At 44.3% G+C, this 26,073-nt stretch overlaps 1 protein-coding gene across 1 annotated transcript; it reads right to left on the bottom strand.

Moving 5' to 3' along the window:
• Positions 1–4,604: 4,604 nt before the first annotated feature.
• On the bottom strand, positions 4,605–5,279 carry LOC308286820 (iron-sulfur cluster co-chaperone protein HscB-like; the record flags this gene model as incomplete). The annotated part of the gene is made up of 1 exon (XM_080727943.1): positions 4,605–5,279. The coding sequence occupies one exon, from the start codon at positions 5,277–5,279 to the stop codon at positions 4,605–4,607; it is 675 nt and encodes a 224-aa protein (XP_080584069.1).
• Positions 5,280–26,073: the final 20,794 nt, after the last annotated feature.

Raw genomic sequence — 26,073 nt, 5'->3', positions numbered from 1 at the left:
TACGTGTATGTGTGGGAGTGTGCATGTCAAGCGGCCAAGAAAAGTGGCCCGTCACCTGTGATTTTGCCAATGTGATAATAAAGCAAAACAGTAATGGGTAGATGAAGCACATGCGTGCAACCGTACACACACACACACACACACACACACACACACACACACACACACACACACACACACACACACACACACACACACACAGAGTAAACAATGTGATGAAGTTTGGCATGTGCGGCCGTGCAGTTCTCCCCCGTGGCTTAAGATGTTTTGATGTTGTGGCTTTGAGCAATCAGCCTGTGTGTGTGTGTAGATGTTTTTGTGTTTGTTTGTGTGAACATGATGTGACAGAGGGAACGTGGAGATCAAACGCTTGTGTCTGTGCGTGTGTGTGTGTGTGTGTGTGTGTGTGTGTGTGTGTCAATGGAAAGACATGAACTGTGTGTGCAGTGGAGGATGTCTTGGTGTGTTTGCATCCCGGGGCTAGCTGTGAAGTCGCCTGTCTAAAAAGTGTAAACTCATTTTAAACTGTGTTTATTTTAATCATGGCTGCAACAATTAGCATGAACCAAATAACTTTAGACAATCTGATGACTAATCATAACTTTGTGTTTCAACCGTTGTTGCGGTTTTGCTGAGCGTGCGTTCTCCAGTCCGGTGCCTCGTGAGTGTTGAGCATTTTGCACACATGCATGTTGGAAGCTGCTGACTGAGTATACATACCATGTTCTAGGGTTGTTGTTGGCCACCGAGAGGCTCTGTTGGAACTGATTCAACGTTAATGCCTTGCTCAAGGCCATATGTTTGCTGGAACTCAACTTTAAAAAGTCTAGAATAACACAGTACATTAACACTAGCCTGTTTGTCATTGTCAGATGAATAGTGCTACTGTCCCCTTAGACCCCATAAGATGATTTTCTTTGCACACCCAAGCAGGGGCGTCTCCAGAGCCGGTGCTAGAGGGGACTTTAGCCCCCCTGGTGAAGAAGTAGCACCGCCTAAACTGAAGTGACCCGACCCCAGGAAATGAGGGAGGGGTCTGAAAATTTGAACCCCAACATTTTCAGATAGTTTGGTCCCTAAAGAAGCCAAAACAGCAAACTAATCAATAATAGAAACAAAAAAACTATGGAAAATTGGGGATATATAGCCGAATAGGGCCAAAACTCATGTGACCCGCCCCCAGGAAATGAGGGAGGGGTCTGAAAATTTGAACCCCAACATTTTCAGATAGTTTGGTCCCTAAAGAAGCCAAAACAGCAAACTAATCAATAATAGAAACAAAAAAACTATGGAAAATTGGGGATATATAGCCGAATAGGGCCAAAACTCATGTGACCCGCCCCCAGGAAATGAGGGAGGGGTCTGAAAATTTGAACCCCGTCATTTTCTGATGGTTTGGACCCTATAGAACCAAGATCTGCAAAAAAAAATCAATTTAGCACAAAAATCCTACAGGAGCTGTTTTTTGGACACAGCGTACCACACTATTAATACTAGGGAACTGCCTCTGAATCAAATGATAGCAACTTGACGAGGACAGCAGATCGCCTCTGTGGAAACCTCATACAGTATGTCCAACACTGATATCTTTCAGGACTCAAATTCACAAATAGCGTCAAACAAAGGCATCAAAAGTAGCAGATCTGCAAGAGAACACTGTTTCGAGCTTGCAGTTGTTGTTTTTTTGCCGTTTTTATGTTTTAGAATTTGAATCCTGAAAAGTAATAGTTTTGGCCCCGACAGAGACGAGTTATGAATGAATGACCTGGTGCAAAGGTTATTGCTCGGACAAAGAAGAACTGATTATCTTCTAAATGCCATAAAGGGGGTGTGGCAGTGGGCGTGGCGTCTCACAAAAACAGCACATAACTTCTCAATAGAGTACACCGCAATACAATGACAGACAGCGTCATCACGGGCCCATGAAGAGCTGATTAAATGGTCACACCGGATCATTATCAACCTCAGTGAGGCCATCAGTGTCATAGAGCCTTGGTTTTCAACAGGGGGAACTATAGCCAAAAATAGCAGATCGGCTATTGTCAGCAAAGAGGTTTGATGTAGAGGGGAAAAAGAGCAGACTAGGTACAGAGTGAAAGGTCAAGTTTATTAACAATTGACGGTTCAAATAAATATCTGAAAACACAAATTGACATGAATCCAAAATAATTGTGCTGTCAAACGATGAAACTATATGGAATCTATGAACAGGTTATGCGGGGGTCCCTGCTTCATCTCTCTCTCAACCAAGGGGTCCTTGGCCTAAAAACGTTGAAGACCCCTGTCATAGAGTTAATATAGGATGAGTGTTTATAAAGGGTATGGCACCAGCAGCACTTGCAACAGCGCCTTTGTAGACAAACTGCCACCTTGGCAGAGGTCTGAGCACATTCCCTTGCTTTATTTATGTTTTCTTTAGCAATTACGGTCAAATAAATGTCGACGGGCCTTTGAAATAACCTCGTTTAATCACACAGAATATGATTAGAAATGACAAAGCCCTGCCCCGCCCCACCCAGCCAGCCAAAGGACTACAGTTATTTTGTGTTCCAACTTGTGCCTCTCGCCCTCCAGCCTAAGACATTCTATCACGCACGCACGCACGCACGCACGCACGCACGCACGCACGCACGCACACACACGCACACACGCACGCACACACACACAGGAAAAAATCTCCGTTAAAAGGTATCATCTCATGCAAAAGCAGTAATGTGATACATGAACGCCCCCTTGTCTGTGGACTCTGCATACATAGGCAGAACGTCCAGAGCCCTCAAAAAGTGAATGTCAGAAGTCTCAGAACACATGTATCTAGCTATCAGACTCCGTCCTAATGAAGCGTTGTGGCCTCTCTAAGCCAGTGGTGGAAAAAGTACGAAAACGTACAAATCTCATTGATTCCGGATGGGGACCCAAATGCATTTGGGTCCCCATCTGGAATCAATGGGGGGTAAATTTACTATAATCAAATTGGAAAAAGGAATGTGACAAATTGAACTCAAGTTTCCATGGCATGAGAAATCAATAGAACAAAAAGTCTTTTGGGGGGTGAACTACTCCTTTAAATAAAAGTATCAATAATGCAATGCAGAAACACTCTGTTACAAGTAGAAGTCCGGAATTTAAAATGTACTTGCGTAAAAGTACAACAAGTATTGGAATAAAAATGTACTTAAAGTACAAAAGTAGAAAGTAGAATGTAGAATGTCCCATTTCACAAGTCTTCAAAATGTATATTATAAAATGCATATATTTGAAAATAGCAGATCTACAAGCTCACAATGTATACGCATCGTGAGCTTTTAGATCGGATATTTTCAAAATGTTAATATATAAATATGTAGTGTGTTGTCTCAATAGCTGAATTCCAATCCGAAGGGTTTGCACTTTGAAGTGCGCATTTGAAGGGCTATGACGTCACTGGTCACAGATCTACAAGCTCACAATGCGTCGCAACGCAACGCATTGTGAGCTTGTAGATTGCTATTTGGCGCGGCCCAGTGACGTCATAGCCCTTCAAATGCGCACTTCAAAGTGTGAACCCTTCGGATTGGAATTCAGCTAATGTGTCATCATGGCATCAGGCGCAAACAAATCAGTCAGGTCCATATATGGGCCCAAAAGGGGGCATGCCCCTATATCGGCATATACTGATAGCATCAGGGATCTCCATATATGGGCATAAAAAGGACAAGGACAGACAGATACAGAGATCTTCATGATGGGCATAAGAGAGTTAAGGACTGAGGTAGAGATCTCCATATATAGGCATATCAGTGGAATCGGTGGTGTGTCCCAAAACATCAAAACAATTTGCACCCGTCAACATAGAAATGTGAAAGTCGCATGGCATGCCATGTCACGTTTTTAGACAGATTGTCTAAAAAACATTAACATTGAAATGCAAAAGACAGATGAGCCAAATTTTATATAAAGAGGAGGAAGTCTTATGCCTCATTCACACTACAGATATATAGTTGAACGTTTTGCTTGGTAATTCAATGTAATCTCAATGGAAACCAGCTTTAAAGGCTGGGCATGTCGGCTGTCCTTGGAATCCAGCCTTTAAAGCTGGTTTCCATTGAGATTACATTGAATTACCAAGCAAAACGTTCAACTATATATCTGTAGTGTGAATGAGGCATTACTGCCTAAAATGCTGGCACTGGAGTTCAGTACTCGTACTACATTATTATTTAACTTGTAGATGCACTTTAACAATCATGAATGGAATTGTATTTATTACTAGATCTTTTTAAATATAGGTTGTGGTTTGCCAGCCAAGGAGTATGTGTGCAAAGTTTGGCATGGATAGTGGCAACGATGCCGGATATACTGTAAGAGTAGGGCCAAAAGTGTGACGTGATGTGACGTGACAGACAGACAGACTGACTGACGGAGGGACTGACAGACAGCCGGTTGAGGTTTTCATAGTAACTTTCAACCCAACGGTCGCAATCACGATACTAGGGTCACATACTTACATCACTTACTTACATCACAGACTGTCTACATCAAGTCAGAGATCCACGTCGGAGCGCACGCCGCTATCTGACCTAATCCTGTTAAGAGCCGGGAAGCCTTGAAAGGTGCTACATGGGCTACACAAGCTTTGAAAGTTTCTCCTTGACTTTCTCTTCAACATTTGCGAAGTATTTCATTTGAACCAGCAGCGCTTTAGCAGCTTGAAGCTCTCCTTTACGCAGGGCCGCATCTATTCGCTCCGTCAAGTCTTTCAGTTTCACTTTGGTGCTTTGGCCAATTCTGCTGGCTTCCTGTGGACTCTGGGCTTCGTTCAGAGCTTCATTGATCTCCATCAGCTCCAGTAGAAAGTGAGCGTCAGCCCCAGAGTCTGTCCCCTCCTCTATACGCATGCCTTCCAGCTCCAGCATGTACAGGCCTCGACTCAGAGGCTCCAACAGAGTCCTGTACGCTTTGTTCACCAGGGCAGACTGGCCCTCCGAATACGCTTGTTCTCTCGCGGCTTTCTGGCTGAAGTTGTCGGGATGCAGAGACTGCTGGAGTTGTAGGTATCTTTTCCGAAGCCTTTTTGTGTCCAGTGTGAAGGTCTGGTCACATTCCATGATCTCGAAGTACGAGGCCCTTTCGCTGGGGGGCTGCACTACTTTGCAAGACACGCAGAAGAAGGCAGGCGTTTCCTTCAGAGGCCGTTTGCATTTCCAACAGTTTAGCTTGACTTGGGCCGAACAGTAAGCCCTTAATGAATTAAAACGAGTCTGGTACGTCGCCTCTCTCTCCTTGAACAGTCTGGACATATCGTGGCCGCTGTGCTTCGTCTTCTCAGCCCTACAGGCGACAGACTGGAACTGTGTTGCCGAAGCAGAAGCCTTAACAAATAAGCAGCGTCTGTTTGGCGTTATCAGCCGGTTTGAACGCTGTAAACCATGACGTGCACAAACAACCATCAGACTGTGCACTGACAACATTGTTACAATCGGTGTTGTGGACAATACCTCATATGTCCGTGAGCATGAACCATGGATGTGGAACGATGAATGTTATCCCAAGCATCATTTTGAATTGATGGTTCTTTGTTAATGATCAGGTAGCGTGATATGCTCCACACATGCTACTGATCCAGCTATTGCCACTCACCAAGTTATGGCCTACAGCTGACCCATTTCACACAATGACAAGGACACACAAATCGGCGTTGTTAGGTAACAGTTTCTGTTGTGTCAATGAATGTTTGTGATGTCCACGTCAACCCAACCTCGACGTTGCCAATTTTAGGGAAGATATTCAAAGGGTCTTCAAAAGAGCGGTGCTAACTACAGTGCTAACCGCTGCTACATCTGGCTTTGTGTGAACTGTATGTCCGTCCGTCCATCCGTATGTCCGGACGTTAGCTCATAAAATAACTCCGCTGTACTGAGGCCATGGTTCTCAGCAGGGAACCGATGGATTGTGCAGTCCAAGTAGGGAATGAGACTTTACCCCAGGTGAATGAGTTTAAGTATCTCGGGGTCTTGTTCACAAGTGAGAGAAAGGGGAAGACGGAGAAGGAGATCAGCCGGAGAATCGGAGCAGCAGGAGCGCTTTTGCAGTCGCTAAATCGCACTGTGGTGAAGAAAAAAGTGTTGAGCCGTAAGGCAAAGCTCTCTGTCTACCGAGCAATCTTCGTTCCCACTCTCACCTATGTGGTCATGAAGTGTGGGTCATGACCGAAAGTATAAGGTCTCCGGCCGAAATGAGTTTTCTCAGAAGGGTGGCTGGTATCTCCCTTAGAGATAGGGTGAGAAGTTCAATCACCCGAGAGAGACTTGGAGTAGAACCGCTGCTCCTTCACTTGGAAAGGAGTCAGCTTAGGTGGTTCGGGCATCTAGTACGGATGCCCCCCGAGCGCCTTCCTAGGAAGGTCCTCGATGCACGTCCCACTGGGAGGAGACCCCGTGGCAGACTAAAGACCAGGTGGAAGGATTATATCTCCAAACTGGCCTGGGAACACCTCTGTATACTCCCAGAGGGAGTGGAGGAAGTTGCTCAGGATAAGGAAATCTGGAGGTCTCATTTGGAACTGTTACCCCCGCGACCCGATTCCGGATAAGCGATGGAAGATTTGGATGGATGGATGGATGTAAGGCACCGCTCACAGTTTTTTCTCGCTCGGTGAGATTTCTTTATGTAACTTATTCCAATTTTGTGAAGCACTTTGTAACTTCTGTTTATTAGCACTTAAAATAACGTGTTCGTAGGTGCAGGCCCTTTTTTTTAATCCGAGGCTGTTTCGCCTGCTGTCGGATTTTAACACTTTTCTTTGTGTGTGTGTGTGTGCGCGCGCGCACGAGCGTTTGCATGTGTTTGTGCATGTGTGCGTGTGCATCGTGTGATAGAGTGAGTCAGCTGGAGCAGTGGGAGATCAACTCTGCTAGATGAGCATGTTATTACCTACATTCATGGGATGTTTCAAATGCGGCTCTTTGTAAAATTCTCCATTACACGGGTCAACAGAGGGCAATGGGAGAAGAATAAGTACCCATACCTCCTTCAAAGGCCTATAGCCTCTGTTCCCTCCATACACACACGTACACACGTACTCATACGTACGTACACACACTCTCGGGGACACTCGCTGTCAGCCGATCTGATTGCCTGTTAGGAAGTCTGGCCCACCAATTCAAGCGATACTTTTTCTTTTTTTTTTTAAATCCTGTGTTTCTTCTCTTCTCATTGCCAGGAACTATTTGGTTGGCCATGTCAAATATGGGGGATATTAATGAATATACAATGACAGCCCTTTAGAGGGGGGCCAGCCGCTATCCCGCCTCGGCGAATTTACCCAACGCTCCCTTCCCCCGTACGACGCGGGGGGAAAAAAGAGGAGCTACAGTATGAAAACAAATAGGAGCGGGTCACCATCTCATCTCCTCCCCGAGATTAAAAACTCATCTTTCAAAGCAGCGTGCCGTTATTGGGGCTGATTCCCAGGGCTCCGCATGCAAATGGAGACGTGATTAGGCGCAGGGGTGGCGCGTGTGTGTGCGCGAGTGCGCGCGTGTGTGTGTGTGTGTGTGTGCGCGCGTGCGTGTGTGTGAGAAGGACACTGTGTCCCTTTGTCCAATTACCTCTGCCTGGATAACAGAAAGAGAGAGAGAGAGCTAGTCTTGTAGGAAACACTCATTAAGGGATGGAGTTGTGTGTTAGTGTGTGTGTGTGTGTGTGTGTGTGTGTGTGTGTGTGTGTGTGTGTGTGTGTGCGTGTGCGTGTGCGTGTGTGTGTGTGTGCGTGCGCGCGCGCATCTTCATTAACCACAAAGACCACACTATACGCAGTACCAGCTTATCGCTGTTGTCGGCTGGAAACCTTGTATGTTGTCCAAAACCGTTCGTTTTGTATTCGTCATTTTAAGTATTATTTAAACTAGTGAAAATAGTGCTGTTTTCACTAGTTTTGTCTATGATGAAGTCTTGTATGATGAAGCAAGGATGTACTCTACGAAAACAACGTGCACATTTGAAACTTGTAGATACGAGGTTTCTGCCCGACAGTGACGATATACTTACGTTATATTGTTGCTGTCGGGCAGAAACCTTTTTACTTTCAAAAACTAATTCCCTACTTCTTCATATTACAGTGTAACACAAAGTGGAATCCCAGACCTTCCATAGTTAAATGTTTTAGGCTAACATTAACATACAAATGAATACTTCAGAACTACTAGGTGACATCAAGACCCAATATAGTAACATTTTGAGGCTGACAGAAAATAATGCATACGCGAAGGGGCACCTCCGGATGTAGAGGTTCTGTGCAGTCGTCGGGTGCGTAGCGTTGTTCCGACACGCATTACTCCAACGTTGCGTTCTTCTGACTTTGCCCAATACCAACCCTATCTCTAACATCTAACCCTAACCGCACACATAGCCATGTAGTTTCAGAATCCTCTGGCAGCTGTCTAGTCCTCTGTGTCAGAACTCATTGCTTCCATGTTCAAGTCCCAGGCTGCCCATGTTGAGGCTAACATAGAAAAGAACACTTCCAAAACAGTGCAGTGGTCTAGTTCTCAGTTTCTGAACACTGACATTCCTTGTTTGAGATCCCAGGCTGCCCATAGTTAAATTATGAGGCTCACATAGAAAAGAATACTTCAAAGAAAGTGTGATAGCATCAATGTGTGATAGTAATAGTGGTCTAATGCTCCAAGCCGTAAGCACAGTTGTTCGGGGGGCTGACTGTAGTTAAATGCAGGAGTACTTAGAAGTGATGGCTAACATACAAAAGTACTAAGAGGCAGGTGTTGAGGGCCCGAAGGTGCCTTGGCACAATGATGAGGTTCGCTCTGCTACAGACCCATGTCATGAAGGTACTGGAGGACCACTGTGGTCAGTATCATGGTCAGTATCAGGGTCAATATCATGTCAGTGTCATGTCAGTATCATGGTCAGTATCATGTCAATATCATGTCAGTATCATGTCAGTATCATGTCAGTATCATGTCAGTATCATGTCAGTATCATGGTCAGTATCATGTCAGTATCATGTCAGTATCATGTCAGTATCATGTCAGTATCATGGTCAGTATCATGGTCAGTATCATGTCAGTATCATGTCAGAATCATGTCAGTATCATGTCAGTATCATGGTCAGTATCATGGTCAGTATCATGACAGTATCATGACAGTATCATGGTCAGTATCATGGTCAGTATCATGACAGTATCATGGTCAGTATCATGACAGTATCATGTCAGTATCATGGTCAGTATCATGACAGTATCATGGTCAGTATCATGGTCAGTATCATGTCAGTATCATGTCAGTATCATGGTCAGTATCATATCATGTTCAGTATCATGTCAATATCATGGTCAATATCATGTCAGTATCATGTCAGTATCATGGTCAGTATCATGGTCAGTATCATGTCAGTATCATGGTCAATATCATGTCAGTATCATGTCAGTATCATGGTCAGTATCATGGTCAGTATCATGTCAGTATCATGTCAGTATCATGTCAGTATCATGTCAGTATCATGTCAGTATCATGACAGTATCATGACAGTATCATGTCAATATCATGTCAGTATCATGACAGTATCATGGTCAGTATCATGGTCAGTATCATGTCAGTATCATGTCAGTATCATGGTCAGTATCATATCATGTTCAGTATCATGTCAATATCATGGTCAATATCATGTCAGTATCATGTCAGTATCATGGTCAGTATCATGGTCAGTATCATGTCAGTATCATGGTCAATATCATGTCAGTATCATGTCAGTATCATGGTCAGTATCATGGTCAGTATCATGTCAGTATCATGTCAGTATCATGTCAGTATCATGTCAGTATCATGGTCAGTATCATGTCAGTATCATGGTCAGTATCATGTCAGTATCATGTCAGTATCATGGTCAATATCATGTCAGTATCATGGTCAGTATCATGTCAGTATCATGGTCAGTATCATGTCAGTATCGCGTCCCCTAAAAAAAAAACTTTGTCATCTTGTCACTGAACCTAACACTGTTTAATCATTAAATATGACGGTAGATGAATCTTTAAATGTTCCCCTAGGGCCACATGTAGCCCCATATGAGAAACACCGCTATAAAAGATACAGATTACATTACTACCATTCTGCTTTTCTCTAGAGTGCACAGGAAAATGGCTCCTACATATTCCCCCGTAAGGCATTAATACATTAGTAGAGCCCTAATGTTTAATCAAAGGATGGCACATTAATGTATGCACGCCACATTAATGTTGATAAGTGTTCGGTTCATGCAGGGCATCAATAGATCGTCGAATATGAGCTCTGCGATCAAAAAAAGAAGGCGCGTATCTCTCTGAAACAGAAACACGCGTCCCTACATTCGCGTGTGTGACGCAATATGGGATTGAACTTCAACTTGAATGATTTCGCAGTCATTAAAGCGAGGTGCCTGATGTTGTTTTAATGAAGGCCGCGGTGGCAGAGCAAGAGGCCAACACCGCTATATGAAAAGCAGTTGGCCGTTGGCTGCGTTTGTTTCCTCGTTAACCTTAAATTATTCAAGCTAATACAGTTTAGCTCTTTTAGGCTTGAACGCAAATCTGTGTCATTTTAGACCTGAACCACTTAAAAAAAAAACACTTATTAAAAAATAGCAGATATACAAGCTCACAGCGTGGCACCGAGTGCCGTGCTGTGAGCTTGTCCATGCATTTCCATGCATTTCTGCTTATCTTTTCCTTCTGATTCCAGACGAATTTTCTCACCATAATGAGCAGCAAGGTCATCTCTCTGCATCATAAACACATCCACGGGTATTTGGTATTGATGTGTGTGCAACGTGTGTGGGTGCATGTGTGTGGATGCGTGTGTGTGTGTGTGTGTGTGTGTGTGTGTGTGTGTGTGTGTGTGTGTGTGTGTGTGTGTGTGTGTGTGTGTGTGTGTGTGTGTGTGTGTGTGTGTGTGTGTGTGTGTGTGTATTTTATCACACTTGTGGAGGCCTAATGTTCCCCACAAGTATAGTCGAATTTGAGAAATAGGCATTTAGAGAAAAACAATTGTTTTATGATCAGAAACAAGGCCTCCGATTAAAGGAAAAGATTCAGGGAGGGGGGTTAGGGTTAGAATAAGACATTTAGAGGTGTTGTGTGCCGGTGTCATGCACCAAAGTATAGCCTCTGTTTATAGCCTATTCTATAGCCTCTGCTGGCTTGGCTTTAGGGTTAAAGGGATATTTCACTTGAAAAAAGAAAACCCCCTTTTGGTCATTTTATCGTCTACTCAGGCTTTTTTGAGCACCCTGGACAGATTTTAATTCGCTTCATTCAGTATTTAGATATTTAATATTCATTTTATTAGACACGTCCCCTTCCATTACAAACCCATTGTAACTTCAGACTTCATGTTAACCATGATAGATTGATCGAAAACACCCATCCTTGGTTCTGCTGACTCATGCTTCCCTCTAATACGTGAGGGGGCTGTGTTTTTTCATTCCCTTTTTTTTTTTTTTCATTTCCAATAGAATGATTAAAAGTAAATAAAAAATGTAATTGTAAAAACACTACCCCTCACGTATTAGGACACCAGTAGGTTTGTATAGGAAGGGGGCATGTCTGATAATGAATATCAAATATCCAAATACTGAATCAAACAACTTAAAAACTGTCTCGGGTGATCCCAAAAGCCTGATTAGAAGATAAAATGACATCGAATTAGTTTGAAAGTGAAATATCCCTTTATGTTGTAAAAATGGCATTCAAAACAATCCTCGTTGTCGTATAGCAGTATAGTCTGCGTGCGTGCGTCTGTGCATGGGTGCGTGCGCGCATCTGTCCGTGCATGTGCCTGCGCGCATGTGCGTGCATGCATCTGTCCGTGTGTGTGCCTGCACAAGCGTGTGTGCATCTGTCCGTGCGTGTGTCTGCATGTGCGCGTGTTCCTACGCACGCGTGCGTGCGTGCACGGCCTGCACATGTTCATCGACCTGTGTCATCAAGTCACACAGCTGTCACCGAGGTCAGTGTAAACAGACTCCCATCTGCCCCACACTTCTCCCCCACGAGACTACACTTATACCTGTGCCGATATTAGTCGATGCCCCCACTGTGTCCTGGGGGGAGGGGGGGGTATAGCTTTTAATAAGGTATGTATATTTATATGATCTCTCTCCTATCTCTCTCTCTTTGTCGATGGCCCCATCACGGATCGATACGGAGATTAGTATTTCACACCGAATCGGATGACACCCCTCAGGGCTGCCGAGCGTGGCCGAGCCGCGGCCAGCAGGACATTTTGAAGGGAAGTTTGTATTACAGAGGAATATTTATATATATGGACTGTGTTGACTGAATATGATGAGGGCTACTGCTATATTAGGCCATTTAGGCCGGAACGCGAATCTGGGTCACTTTACCGGTATATTCGAACCACTTTAACCATTGTTTTATGGTTTAACTATTGAAAAATAGCAGATATACAAGCTCACAGCGTGGCACCGAGTGCCACGCTTAGAGCTTGTATATCTGGTATTTAAAAAAAAGTATTTGAATATTTTTGACCCAATTATATAAATCCTTCTTCTAAATCAGTGGTTCTCAAACTTTTTCATGTCATGGACTCCCAAAATTACATGTATTTGGCCGCGGACCCCCATCTCAAAACATGTTGTTCCAGGGACCACCCAGAAGCAAATATTTGAGTTACAAATGTTCGCTTTTAAAAAGATATATTCAAAATCAAGATTTTTCTAAAATAGAAGATCTACAAGCTCGCAGCGCGGCACTCGGTGCCGCGCTGTGAGCTTGTATATCGGCTATTTTTCAATAGTTAAAGCATTCAATAATTATTGGCCTAAATGGCTTAGATGAAGAATGGCAGCTGCGGAGCGGATAACTATTGACCCTGAGGCGGCTCGGGATCATAGTTTATTTATGAGGACGTCATGGTTTTGGAGTCACCTGCTCCTTCTCTGTCTGTCTGTGGCTGAACTTAATGGACGAGGGGGTCGGGAGGGGAATGCAGAATCCCAGCTTTGATTGCCGATTTTTCCTTTTGACATTTTACCCACATGGAAGCCGCAAATGCATGAAAATGGTTCATGAGAAATGTGATGCCTATTTCTCGACGAATAAAAGAAGAAGTCACTATACTGACCGCATGAAATGAAAACGCACAGTGGGATGTTAAAAACGTCATATTTCTTTCCCAGATTGAACGTATTCCACTCTGTGGTGGTCAGAATATCCAAGTAGAAGAGCTGTTACGTGACTTCAATGATACTCAGGTAGAAGTACCTGCACTCTGTCGAGGTGCCAACTTGCGTCTTGTGCACAAGTAGGCCATGTATGGCCTACTTGTGCGCCAGCAGAGCTCACCATGAGGTGCGCTCACCACTGGCATCACCACTGGCATCACCAGGAATGCTGGTCCCTCATTGGCTGTTAATGATGGCGTTGCCAGAAATGCTGGTCCCTGATTGGGCTACGGGCTTAAACAAAGAAGGACACCGACATACATACGCAGCCGAACGCAGTACTCGTGCGCTCTGTTACAAAACACACTAACCACTTCAGCCCTATACAGTATTATATTTCGGCCATTTGAAAATACAGATCTACAAGCTCACATTGAGCATGTAGATTGGCTGTTTTCAAAATATATCCATTTTGAACTTGTGAAATGGGTCTCTGCACAATGAGTACTTTTACTGTTGGTACATTTTCATACCAATTTATTTGTACTTTTTCTCAACTTTTACTCGATTTATATTACAACATAGGTTATCGTATATTTATAACAGATCTTGATATATTGATTGCAGTATTGATACTAGTACTTTTTTCCACCACTGCCTACCTGTGATTGTATCCCAGCTCCCTCCGTTACCATGCTGTTGTTGGTTGTGAGTAATTTCTCCGGCGCTCTCAGCAAAGACGGGGACATTTCAGAGGAGGTCTCTCTCTCTCTCTCTCTCTCTCAGCTCTCTCTCTCTCTCTCTCTCTCTCTCTCTCTCTCTCTCTCTCTCTCTCTCTCAAGCAGGGAAACAGCTGTCAGTTAGTGATCCTGGTGGAGCAGCTAAACAGTGGTACTGAGCTGGGACAATCCCTCCTGTCTGGCTGCATGCGTCCTGCACCTGCATCTACTGACCTTCACACAGCCAGCAGCCCCGATGCCAAGGACTTCTACTACTGATAAGTTCCACTGAAGAGTTGAAACTGAAGAGAGAGAGGGCTGGGGGTGGATGTGTGTGTGTGTGTGTGTGGGGCGGCAGTGGCTCAGGGGTAGAGAAACCGTCATTAGAATGCGGAGGTTTCCTGAAGTGTTCCCAGTTTGATTCCGGGCTCCCCCAGAGTTGGTGTGGAAGAGTCCTTGAGCAAGACTAGTTGCTCCCGGTGAGCAGGTTGGTGCCTTGCATTGGTTTCCTCCTCCATCGGTGTATGAATGTGTGTGTGAATGGGTGAATTTAATGAATGTGTGTGTGAATGGGTGAATGTAATGAATGTGTGTGTGAATGGGTGAATGTAATGCACAATCTATCTACGAAAAGCGCCTTGGATAAAGGCGCTATATTTAAATGCACAGTTTTGTGTGTGTGAGAAAGGGCTGAAACCTCTTATCTCAATATTTTATCTTTTTGTGTATTTTTGTAAATTAGCGCTCTACTTGATCACACCACATCGTCACACAAAAGTATGAAAAGTAGCAGATCTACAAGCTCAAAGCACGGCGCGAATTTCGTACGCCACTATGAATCAGGGACGCGCAGAGAATGTTATGGAGGCAGGGGCTGAAATTTCTAAAAGGGCCTGTTGGTGGAAATATCAAAAATAGCAGACCTCCAAGCTCACAACGCGTCGCAGCAGAAAAATGTGGCTTCATCAGCGAGGTGCTGGGCCAATGCTCCGATGTGGTCATTTATTTCAGTACCGCTACTTGCAGTATAGTCCAATTTTGGCCAGGCGTTTTTGCGCACCTCCTCTACCCTGTGCTGCAGTCCGGCGCATTAAAGGGGAGCACACACATGCGCAGCGCAGCTTCGTGTTGCGGTATCGACGCACGTTAAGTGCCGCGGCTGCGCGCGTCTGACGCCGCCGGTGTGGGTTAGTTCATTGAAAATAATGGGGCTGTATGTTTTGGCGCGCCGCTTCCGCGCCGCTTCCGCGCCGCTTTCCGCGCCGCCTCCGCGTTCGGTGTGTGTTCCCCTTAAGCCAGGCCTGCCAAACCTTGTAGTGAACAGAAACACAGAGTGGGAGTGGGAAATAAAAGATATTTTTTTCTGCTGTCGGATAGAGACCTAGTATCTCCATATTAGATTGTTTGTTAGATTGATTTTTAAATTAATGTCATACTTGATCATGCAAGAGCGTCACACAAGCGCATATATTTTATTTTCTTAAAATGTTTTTAAAATAACAAATTTAAAAAGTTACCGTTGTGGACATACATGGTTTCCACCCGACGGCAGCGATTACACTCTCAGCGGTTTCTGCAAGTCAACAAACCAGCTCTGTTTGCCTGCAATTAAATAGCCGATTTAATCAAGCAAAAATCATCAAGCAAGTCTTAATTGAACGCAAAACAGAAAGTGTGTGTGAGAGGTTATACTGTAGTTTGTGCAAAGCATATCAGAATACAGTATAGGCCGCACACACACACACACACACACACACACACACACACACACACACACACACACACACACACACATCAGGCCCCCATGCCCCCATCCTCCCTAACGCCTCGGCAGCAAAGCAGATGACATATCATCAAATATTTATAATAAACAATCTCTGAACAGCGTAATTAGAGGCAGGGTTTAATGTCGGGCCCTAATCCTCCGGGCTCCCGTTTCGCCGGTCGCCCTCGGTGTGCGTTATGGGAGCCCGCGCTGCGGCGTTCCAACATCCGAGCAGACAGCCAATGACGTGCACCCCCCCCCCCCCCCCCCCCTACTTTCCTAGTCTCTCGCATCTCCGTCCTGGGTAGACAAAACGGTCGTTTCCTCTCTTACTCCAATAACTGAAGATCTCCAGATGAATCCACCCCTACTCCACCACTACTCCCAGATATACTGTATGCCAGGGGTCTTCAACGTTTTCAGGCCAAGGACCCCTTAGCTGAGAGGGAGATGAAGCAGGGACCCCCACTACATTGTATGAAATGTGTGTTGTAGATTTTGTTCATTTTTTTTACGGCCCCCTTGTTCTAACTCTGAGGACCCCCTAGGGGTCCCGGACCCCCTGTTGAAGACTCCTGCTGTATTGCATATAGCCGCTGCACTGGAATCAATGGTGGAAAGTAATACGTTAAGTATAACCAAATACCTGTACCCAAGTACTGTAAACAAAGTACATTTTAAGGAACTTTGACTTAACTTGTGTTGCGTCCCCATAGAGAACAAAGTGATGCAACATAAAGTGGGAGTGAAACTATTTGACAACATTTTATTATTTAACAAAATCATATGACACACAACACAACAGAGAAATAAACATGTTTTTTCCATTTAGTTCCTTTTTTGAGCGGTGGTCACAACGCTCCTATACGTGGCCGTGTGTGTGGGTCTGTCTGTCTGTCTGTCTGTCTGTCTGTCTGTCTGTATGCGTGTCTGTCTGTATGGTGTATGTAGCCTGTATGTAGTACCTTTTGTGACCACACATGTTAAGGGAGGGGCGCTGTTGTTCAGGCCAGGCCAGGCCAGACACCCACCCACCCACACACACACACACACACACACACACACACAATATATATATATTTGTTTTGCTGTTGCGCAGCCTCCACGACCACCGCTCAGTTCACACGGGTGTGATTTTTTACTGTGCGCACGCACGCACGCACGCACGCACGCACGCACGCACATACTGTATATGCCCAGACAAACTCCAGCTCTCTCTGTCTCTGTGGCATACAGGCACATTTCCACCGAACGGCTCACGGAAGCAGTGTGGCTTTACACGTTATTGCAGTTATTAATTACTTCCCCATTACTTGAACAAATACGCTACATTGAGTGCCTAATTTCCCCGCTAAGTTGAAGCAGATGGATATGGCTTTTAGCTGGCCTGTACTCTGCACCTGGGCCCAGGGGTGTCACACCAAATTCTGGGCCCTGGGTACAAGAATTCACCTTGGGGCCCCTGTGTTTGGACAATTGAAAAATAGCAGATATACAAGCTCACAGCGCGGCACCGAGTGCCGCGCTGCGAGCTTGTAGATCTGCTATTTTTTTTTAATTCGTGAAAATCTTTGAATATTTCAAATCCTTTCATGTTTCTGTCAGTGGTGCTCAAACATTTTCACGTGTATTTGGCCACGGACCCCCATCTCAAAATATCTAGTTCCAGGGACCCCCCCCCCCCCCCCCCCCCCAGAAGCAGAATTTGAGTTACAAATGTTGGCTTAAAAAATACATATATTCAAAGATTTGCACACATTTTCACGACTTTTCAAAAATAGCAGATCTACAAGCTCGCAGCGCGGCACTCCATCGCGGCACCCCATCTCAAAATATCTAGTTCCAGGGACCCCCCAGAAGCAAAATCTGAGTTACAAATATTGGCTTAAAAAATACATATATTCAAAGATTTGCACACATTTTCACGACTTTTTCAAAAATAGCAGATCTACAAGCTCGCAGCGCGGCACTCGGTGCCGCGCTGCGAGCTTGTATATCGGCTATTTTTCAATAGCTAAATAGCTATAAAATAATTAAGGGCCCCCCACCTTGGGCCTTAGTAACTCAGTCCCACTTCCCCGCCCCTTGTGACGCCCCTGCCTGGACCCAACAGAGAGGAATGTAAATGTAATAGAGCTGTATGCCTGGGCAGCTTTAGCACCTGTAGCACGGCTGCAGCACATTAGCTAATTAGTGAACCGGACAGCAGGACATCAGCATTTGTATGTTTGTCATGAGTCTCTGCGTGTGAAAGTTTTGCCGGCGTTATTAATCACGGGGGAAAAGTTTCAGAGATCCTGCTTTTTTTCATGCGCAGTTTAGTGCAAGTTGTATTTTGTGCAATACATGATGAGTGATGCAGAAAAAACATGGTGTTTTTTGAGAGAATGATGAATGCTCAATCCTTCTAAAGGAACGTTCACAACAAGCACTAGGCCTATAGCCTGTAACTGTAATGATGACTTGAAAGATAACTGCGACCGTCAGGTCGCAAGTTACCATGAAAAGCTCCACCGGCTGTCTCTCTGTCCGTCACGTCACACTTTTGCCCTACTCTTATCTCCGGCACCATTGCCCCTATCCATGCCAAACTTTGCACACGCACTCCTTGGATGGCAACTCCCCTCATTTCTCACATGGCCCTCTTCTAGCACCACCATCAGGCTGATTTTTGCTAAACACATTTTTGGACACTGCTCTTACAGATTTTGGCCTAAAATCACGCAAAGCGTTACACAGTATCTCTAAAGTCATGTCATCAACATGGATCTGTCCCATTTCCCATATTCCCTCCTGATTGGCTACCATTGCCTTCTAAAGTTTGTGTATGCGACCTGACGGTTGCTTATCTCCCGATTTAGGGAGTCTTACTGCCTGGTAGTTAAAAAAAATCGTCCTAACTCAAGTGTGTGTGTGTGTGCGTGTGTGTGTGTGTGTGTGTGTGTGTGTGTGTGTGTGTGTGTGTGTGTGTGTGTGTGCGCGTGTGCGTGTGCGTGTGTGCGCGCGTGCGTGCGTGCGTGCGTATGCGTGTGTGTACGTGTATGTGTATGCGTACACGCATGTATAGAGCCAAACTCTTCAGTCAGTCAGTCACAACTAAAAACCGTGATGGGAAATCTCTCTCCCTCCCTATAATTAAGATGCATGAATAATTCAAGTGGCGGCGTGGCGCTAATTAGCATTCCATCAGTCCTCTGAGGCGATGACGGCCCGTCGAGGTGCGCCGCGGCGAGTTAGCGTCCCCGCCAGGACGAGGACGGCTGGAGTGAAGGCGCGCAGACACCTCGAGATGTGCCTGATGGAGTGTCCTATCTCTTACAGCGGAGAACATGACACGCTAAGGGTTTATTCTACATCGTATAATCAGCAACAGCACGGAGCCATTTATATGTGAGAATATGATAGGAAAATCACTAATTTCGGGGCTGGGCAGGCAGGCAATGACATTAGAGAGTTGAGGATGACATTTTACTCAGCGAATACCTAATCTCTCATGACAGCATCTTTTTCTATTTGCATAGAAAAAGATTTTGTTCCCAGATTGGTGGATATACCTAACTTTGAGCGAGAACTAATGTTTGTTTTCTTGTGTGTGTGTGTGTGTGTGTGTGTGTGTGTGTGTGTGTGTGTGTGTGTGTGTGTGTTTTCTGTTGTTTAGTTTGAGGCCGCCGTGGGTTCGGTAAAGCAGGGGCGTCACAAGGGGGGGGACTTAATTATTTTATACTTTAGCTACTGAAAAATAGCAGATATACAAGCTCACAGCGCGGCACCGAGTGCCACGCTGCGAGCTTGTATATCTGCCATTTTTGAAAAGTCCTAAAAATGTGCGCAAATCTTTGAGTATTATGTATTTTTTAAGCGAACATTTGTAACTCAAATTTTGCTTCTGGGGGGTCCCTGGAACTAAATATTTTGAGATGGGCATCCGTGGCCAAATACATATAGTTTTGGGGGTCCTTCACATGAAAAAGTTTGAGCACCACTGACATAGAAACAGAATGATTTGAAATATTCAAAGACTTGCACACATTTTCAAGATTTTTAAAAAATAGCAGATATATATCTGCTATTTTTCAATAGTTAAAGTACTCAGGGCCCAGAATTTGGTGTGACTGTTTTCTTTTGTGTTTTTTTTTTAGTTTAGTTTGAGGCCGCCGTGGGTTCAGTAATGCGTTCAGCGCGCCCACTGCTATTAGTGTATGATTTAGCGTGTTATGGCCTCATAGTTATTGCCTCTCTCTCGGCGGTGCTGTTTAGAGTTAGTAAAAGCAATAAGGAGGCCATGCCATGGGAATTAACCCGTCTCCATGAATCACTATGCTTAATGGTGTTTCCAGCTACAATTACACGCGGTGCGAAATAAAAATGTTTAACACTGCAGCCCGGAACACCATCTGTCTGCGGTTGATGTCTGACTACAGTTTTCATAGGTCACAATCTATATCTATTGTTAATTAGCATAATGTTGTTGCGACCGTAGGTCGCATTTACTACCAAAACCTCCACAGGCTGTCCGTGGGTCAGTCAGTGAGTCAGTCACACTTTTTCCCTGCTCATATCTCCGCAACCGTTGACCCGGAGCCCCAGGGACCTGGGGGTCCCTGGGGGACCCCCAGATGTAAAAAATGACCAAATGTGGTCACACGTCACACGTCACACTTTTTCCCTGCTCATATCTCCGCAACCGTTGACCCGATCCATGCCAGATTTTGCACACACACTCCTTGCCTGCCAAACTACAACCTCCAAGGACCCCCGGAGCCCCAGGGACCCCCAGGTCCCTGGGGGACCCCCAGATGTAAAAAATGACCAAATGTGCAAAAATGACCAAATGACCACCCCAACGGGGCTGCTCACGGGGAATTCCCGGGGACCACCGACTCCTGGTGCTCCAGAACGGTTGCAAAAGTGGTGGCGCCCCCAGTGGAAGACCCCCTGCCACTGCAGCGCACATAAAATGCCGTAACTCGGGCTAGGAGCGTCCGGGAGAGCCGGGGCCGGTACCTATTCGTCCGCCAAGGCAACGCGGAGACCCCACCCCTCATTTCTCACATGGCCCTATTCTAGCGCCACCTTCAGGCCGATTTTTACAACACATTTTTGGACACTGCTCCTACAGTTTTTGCCCGAAAATCACAAATATCACTACACAGCATGTCTACACTCATGTCATCAACATGGATCAGGAAGATTTTGGAAAAACACATTTTTGCCCTATTTGTGGAGATAAGCCACCTACGGTCGCTTATCTCCCGATTAGGGAGTCTTACTGGTGTTAAAGTCTCTTTAATCACCGCTTACAGTAAATCCTATACACTTTGTTTTATGTCAAGTAGCAGAAAGAGATAGTCTAGATGGACAGGGGGGGCCGTGCGGCGTGCACATAGGGTGGATTTTTTCCTGTATAGTAAGTGAATGGGGTAGGTGCAAGAAATCATTCAAAATTAACCCCATGAGAACATATTTCAGCTTGGTACCTGGCAGAATCTTAAAATATACCCTTCAAGGATTAAGAAAAAACAGGTGGTGAAAAAAAAAACACCCTATGCGTGCGGACCCCCCTGTCCATCTAGAGTCTAGATTCTAGACTAAGATAGCTGATCTACAAGCTCACAGCGCTACTTCTTGCCAGATGTTCGCCTATTTTGGAGTATGACACGAGCTGATATACTCTGCACCTTAATCTAATACAGTGGTTCTCAACCTTTTCAGGGCGTGACCCCCAATCATATTTGAACTGGGGACTCACCCTGACAAGAACTTGGAATTGTAGGAGTTGGCATTACATTTAGTTTGACTCGATCTGTTCCATTGTGAAAATAGCAGATCTACATGCTCTACAACGCCTCGCAAAGGGAGGCGTTGTGAGCATGTACATCTGCTATTTTCACAATTTCTGCCTGTAATATTTGACAATTTGACCAATGTTTTACCAGAGTAGAGGTACCAAAAAGGTCTTTAAAGTCCTTAAATTGACACTTTAGAAATGTGCAGATACCGTGTATGTTGGTCTGTTTACTGTTGAGTGAGAAAACAATGTTAACATTTAGCTAAACATCTGGGGACCCCCCAACATAATTTGACCCACAGGTTGAGAACCACTGATCTCTTCTTGCACCTTAATGTCTTTATTATGAACAGTGTACCACCTGCTATGCTCACGCATGTCTAAACCTCATGGATTGATGTATGCTATGCGTGTAAATATGTAGATACTCTTTGGTTTCCATTCTTTCTTTTTCTTTTCTTGTCCCACAAACTCTACTCCTTGATGCAGAGTAGTTTTGCTTTTGAAAAAATTGTTTGGTATATGCATCTTTTAGTCCAACTCGTAGCAACTGGCAAGACTACACTAAGCTACTCGAGCATTTTAATAGGGATTGGGGAAACAAACGGGGGGAACCAAATCAAAGCGACGCCGCTTCTTCTAGTAGTGGAAACCAAACGGCCTGTTGTGAACGAACACCAGGCTTTCCCCCAGAAAGCCTGGTGAGGCAAGGTTACTGGTGGCCCTACACCAGGGTTCTCCAATTAGTTTTCCCCAAGGGCCGAATTATGTCTAGGGTACCAAGCCGAGGGCCACAACATTGCAGGGGGCGACGGTGGCGTTCCCGCTACTCCAGGGACAATTCAGATATTGTCGTTGTCGGGTGAAAATCTTGTATGTCCAAAACCGTTCGTTTTGCATTTATCATTTTAAAAATGATTTAAACTAGTGAAAACAGCAGATCTACAAGTACACAACGCCTCGCACCTACTGCGAAAGAACGTACAAATTTGGAGATACGAGATTTCCACCCGACAACGACGATACACTAGTGTTGTTGCTGCTCTTTACCACCATTATTACTGGGCTTGGTGTGGGCCAGACAGTAGCCCCGCAAATGGCCCGCTGGCCACCTATTGGGGAACCCTGCCCTACACTGTGCAAGCGAGCGAGCGCGTGCGTGCCTGCGTATGTGCGTGGAGCCCCGGGGGGAGGCAGGCCAGGCATGGCATCGCGGCTGAGGTTTTGGCGGTGCCTTTGTGCAGGGTTTAACCTTGGCTCGGGGGCTAAACACACTGGGAATGTTCCTCGAGGACCTTCAGCGTTTCATACACTGCTCTGCTCCTCTGGGAGCCTCCGCCACAAACACAACTATTGATCCACTGTCAGAGCCTCCCTCACACTCCTCTTCCTCCTCCCGCCTCTCCTCTCCTCTCCTCTCTCTTCTCTTCTCTTAGCTCCCTGGGTATGACAAGCTACAGATGGCAGATTGGATTCCATTGGGTGTGTACGTGTGTGCAGCGCGTGTGATATAAGAGTGAGGTTAATAAAACAGGAACAAAAAGATAGATAGATAGTGTGTGTGCGTGTGCGTGTGCGTGTGCGTGTGCGTGTGGGTGGGTGACGTGACGTAACGTTTTCGCTGTCCTCGGTGTCAAACATGTATAAATAAAAAATATATTTGTCAAAAACCTTCTGAATATTGTGCAGGACATTAAGCTTTATGTGAACTTACTCAAGATTAAAACATTTCATTCCTCATTTCTTCAGAATTTTCAACCAAACATGGCAAAACTCATATGGTGTGACTGTCCTGGCCTTGTATCTCAAAGTGGGAACTTGAATAAAACTAAGAAAAAGAATTGCTAAAAATCATTTGAAAATGAATTTAGGCAAAAAAAAAATGTCTATTTGTGAGCCTATATCTTTTCAAAGTCAAAGCATAATGTTTTCAGTCATTTCTGATCAAAAACATTTTGTCCCCCAAACCAAAATCATTTGGTGTGACACTAGTTTGGACAAATTAAACAGGCAATTATTTGGACACCTATTGGCTAGAGAGGTCCTTCTTCTGTAAGGCTATTCAGCACTCCCAGCACAACTGCAAGACAGGTGTCTGAGGTGAGTTATGATTTTAACATTTTCATGAAATGCCAACTTGTTGAAACTTTGACAAACTCACCACTTTGGATGTCTGTTGGTGTGACACCTTTTCATTAAAAAAAGCTTAAGTTATTTGAAGTTTTGGTCATATTTCCATGTAGATCTAGGTTGCTTTGTTATAGCTAGCATGCTGTTAGCATGCTAATGTGTACATAGTAGCCTCAAGGTAAACCTAAATACAGAAAACGTAATATGGTGTGACACTTAATCATAATGGTGTGACATGTCTGCTTGTCACGCCATATGACTTGATTGTCACACCATATGATTTATACTGTATTTAACTACAGATATAACAATAAATAACAAAGTTCCATGTTTCTTTTGTACATTTAAACATTTGTTTTAAACATTTTTACATAAAATGTAATTTAGATTCATTCAGTGATACTTCAAATTCATCAGACAGAGCAGAAACCCCTTCACAGAAACCTTAACATATTGTTTCAATCTAAACAATATTTTCTCTTTGTCTTAAACTATACATTCCATTTTCTTTTGTCAGCTGGAAAATGACAAGTGCTGAGAGAACGAGAAAGTACAGGGAGAAACTAAACAATGACCCAGCAAGGAGAGAGGAGCCAAAGGGGCGAGACTGCATTTTCTACGAAGAGCAGGAGGTTGTCTGTGGCATAGCAGAACCGCAACAAGGCAGCTCACCAAATACGACTGGCTGATGTACAATACAGTCTAAATGTATAATCTAATCTGATCTAATACTTTTGTACTTTCACTCACTGGACTGGACAGTGGACAGTGTTAAGGTAGGACCCGAGACAAAACTAGCGAAAATAGCTGATCTACAAGCTCTCAACACGTTGTGCTGCGAGAGCTTGTAGATCAGCTATTTTCGGAGTTGCGCAACCCAGCACTCTTTAGCTAGTGGAGATGTGGTGTAATGTCACGATTCCTAATTACATTTGTTCAACACAAAATGCTGTGTTCAAGTTCAGGAGACTTCGGAAAAAAGCAATTTACCTGAATGCTGAGTTCTGTTTCCACTAATTGGTGTTAATAAAATGTTGCCTTGGCTCCAAGTGTGGCTATGCGCCTTATTGTCTCTTTAGGATCCTTCTGCCGTGGGCCGGCAGAAGACTTAGGTGTGCGTAGCATTCCTGTGCACATCCTCATCATCCATCTACTACTACAATTCTTTCTTATCCCATGTTAAAGCCCTACAATAATATCCTGTTCAGAAATATTAAGGCCATGTTATCCTGGGTAATTGTTTAATCAATCAGTAAAGTTCAGTACTCACTAATAGGTAGGTTAAAACACAGTTTGCTTTGACACATGAAGATATGATCATACGGTGTGACACTAAATCATTTGGTGTGACATTCCAAATAGTGAAAAATCATACCTTTATTAATGATTAAACCAAAAAAATGTTTATGGATTACATAGAGAATATTATCAGGAAGAGTCACAAATATTTGTGTAATTTTAGAGAAAGTTTTGACAGAATACATTTAAAATATGTTGTAAGATCATGAACATGGGCCTCACACAGAGTGTCGATTATGAAAAAAATATACAGATATAATTAATTTTCAAAAAACTATAGTGGATCACTGGTTAGTTATGATAAAGGACTTTGATAAAGTGAGTAACTTAAGAAAGATGTACTCCATTTTCATTTTATGAACAATTATTTTCATGTCACACCATATGACGATTTTAGGCACAAGTACAACAAACTGCTGAATAAAGTCTGATTCCAATAAAATATCTAAAAACAAAATGTATTTCCATAAGGTTGAGAGTGAGTAGAACAAAAGTAAATAACTTTTATGCCTGCAATTTAAAGTTTGCGTGTGTGTGTGTGTGTGTGTGTGTGTGTGTGTGTGTGTGTGTGTGTGTGTGTGTTTGTTAATTTTGTTTAACGGATCACCAGCTGACGCCTTAACGACATCTAGTCTTCCTGGGGTCCAAGACATTAAAGGTCCTACACCATGCATTTAAAAATAATTTATATAACACTATTTGTGTCCCAAAAACGTTTTTGAAAAGGTTTGAGGCTAAATTACCACTCCTGAATACAGAGCCCCTGTCATTTCTGCCTGGCTTTCAGAGCATTTTCAGCTGCAGTACCACCTTGTCCTGAGTGGGAGGACTGCGCTATTGAGCCAGTTTTGGCCCCACACTCCTCCCCACCTCCTGCTCAGCAGGCCTGCCCACCCCTCCCCAACCCTCTCCCAGCTCCTCCTGCCTCCTTCTCAGGCCTGCCCACCCCTCCCCAACCCTCTCCCAGCTCCTCCTGCCTCCTTCTCAGGCCTTGTGACATCACAAATCTGACATTTCACAATCAGGACCGTTCTGAGACATGCTAACATAGATCTGCCCATAAACTGAGAAAGACACAATGGTCAGAAATAGGACTTTGTGAGGATAGAAGTTGCTGGTGGGACACCAATAAAATACATAAAAATTGGAAAAATGAAAATTCATGGTGTAGTCCCTTTAAAATACATTAGCACAAATACATAAAATATCACAAC

Source organism: Nannobrachium achirus (genome assembly GCF_963921795.1).
Source record: "Nannobrachium achirus genome assembly, chromosome: 6".
Classification (NCBI taxonomy): Eukaryota; Metazoa; Chordata; class Actinopteri; order Myctophiformes; family Myctophidae; genus Nannobrachium; species Nannobrachium achirus.
This window is presented reverse-complemented; position numbering and strand designations above follow the sequence as displayed.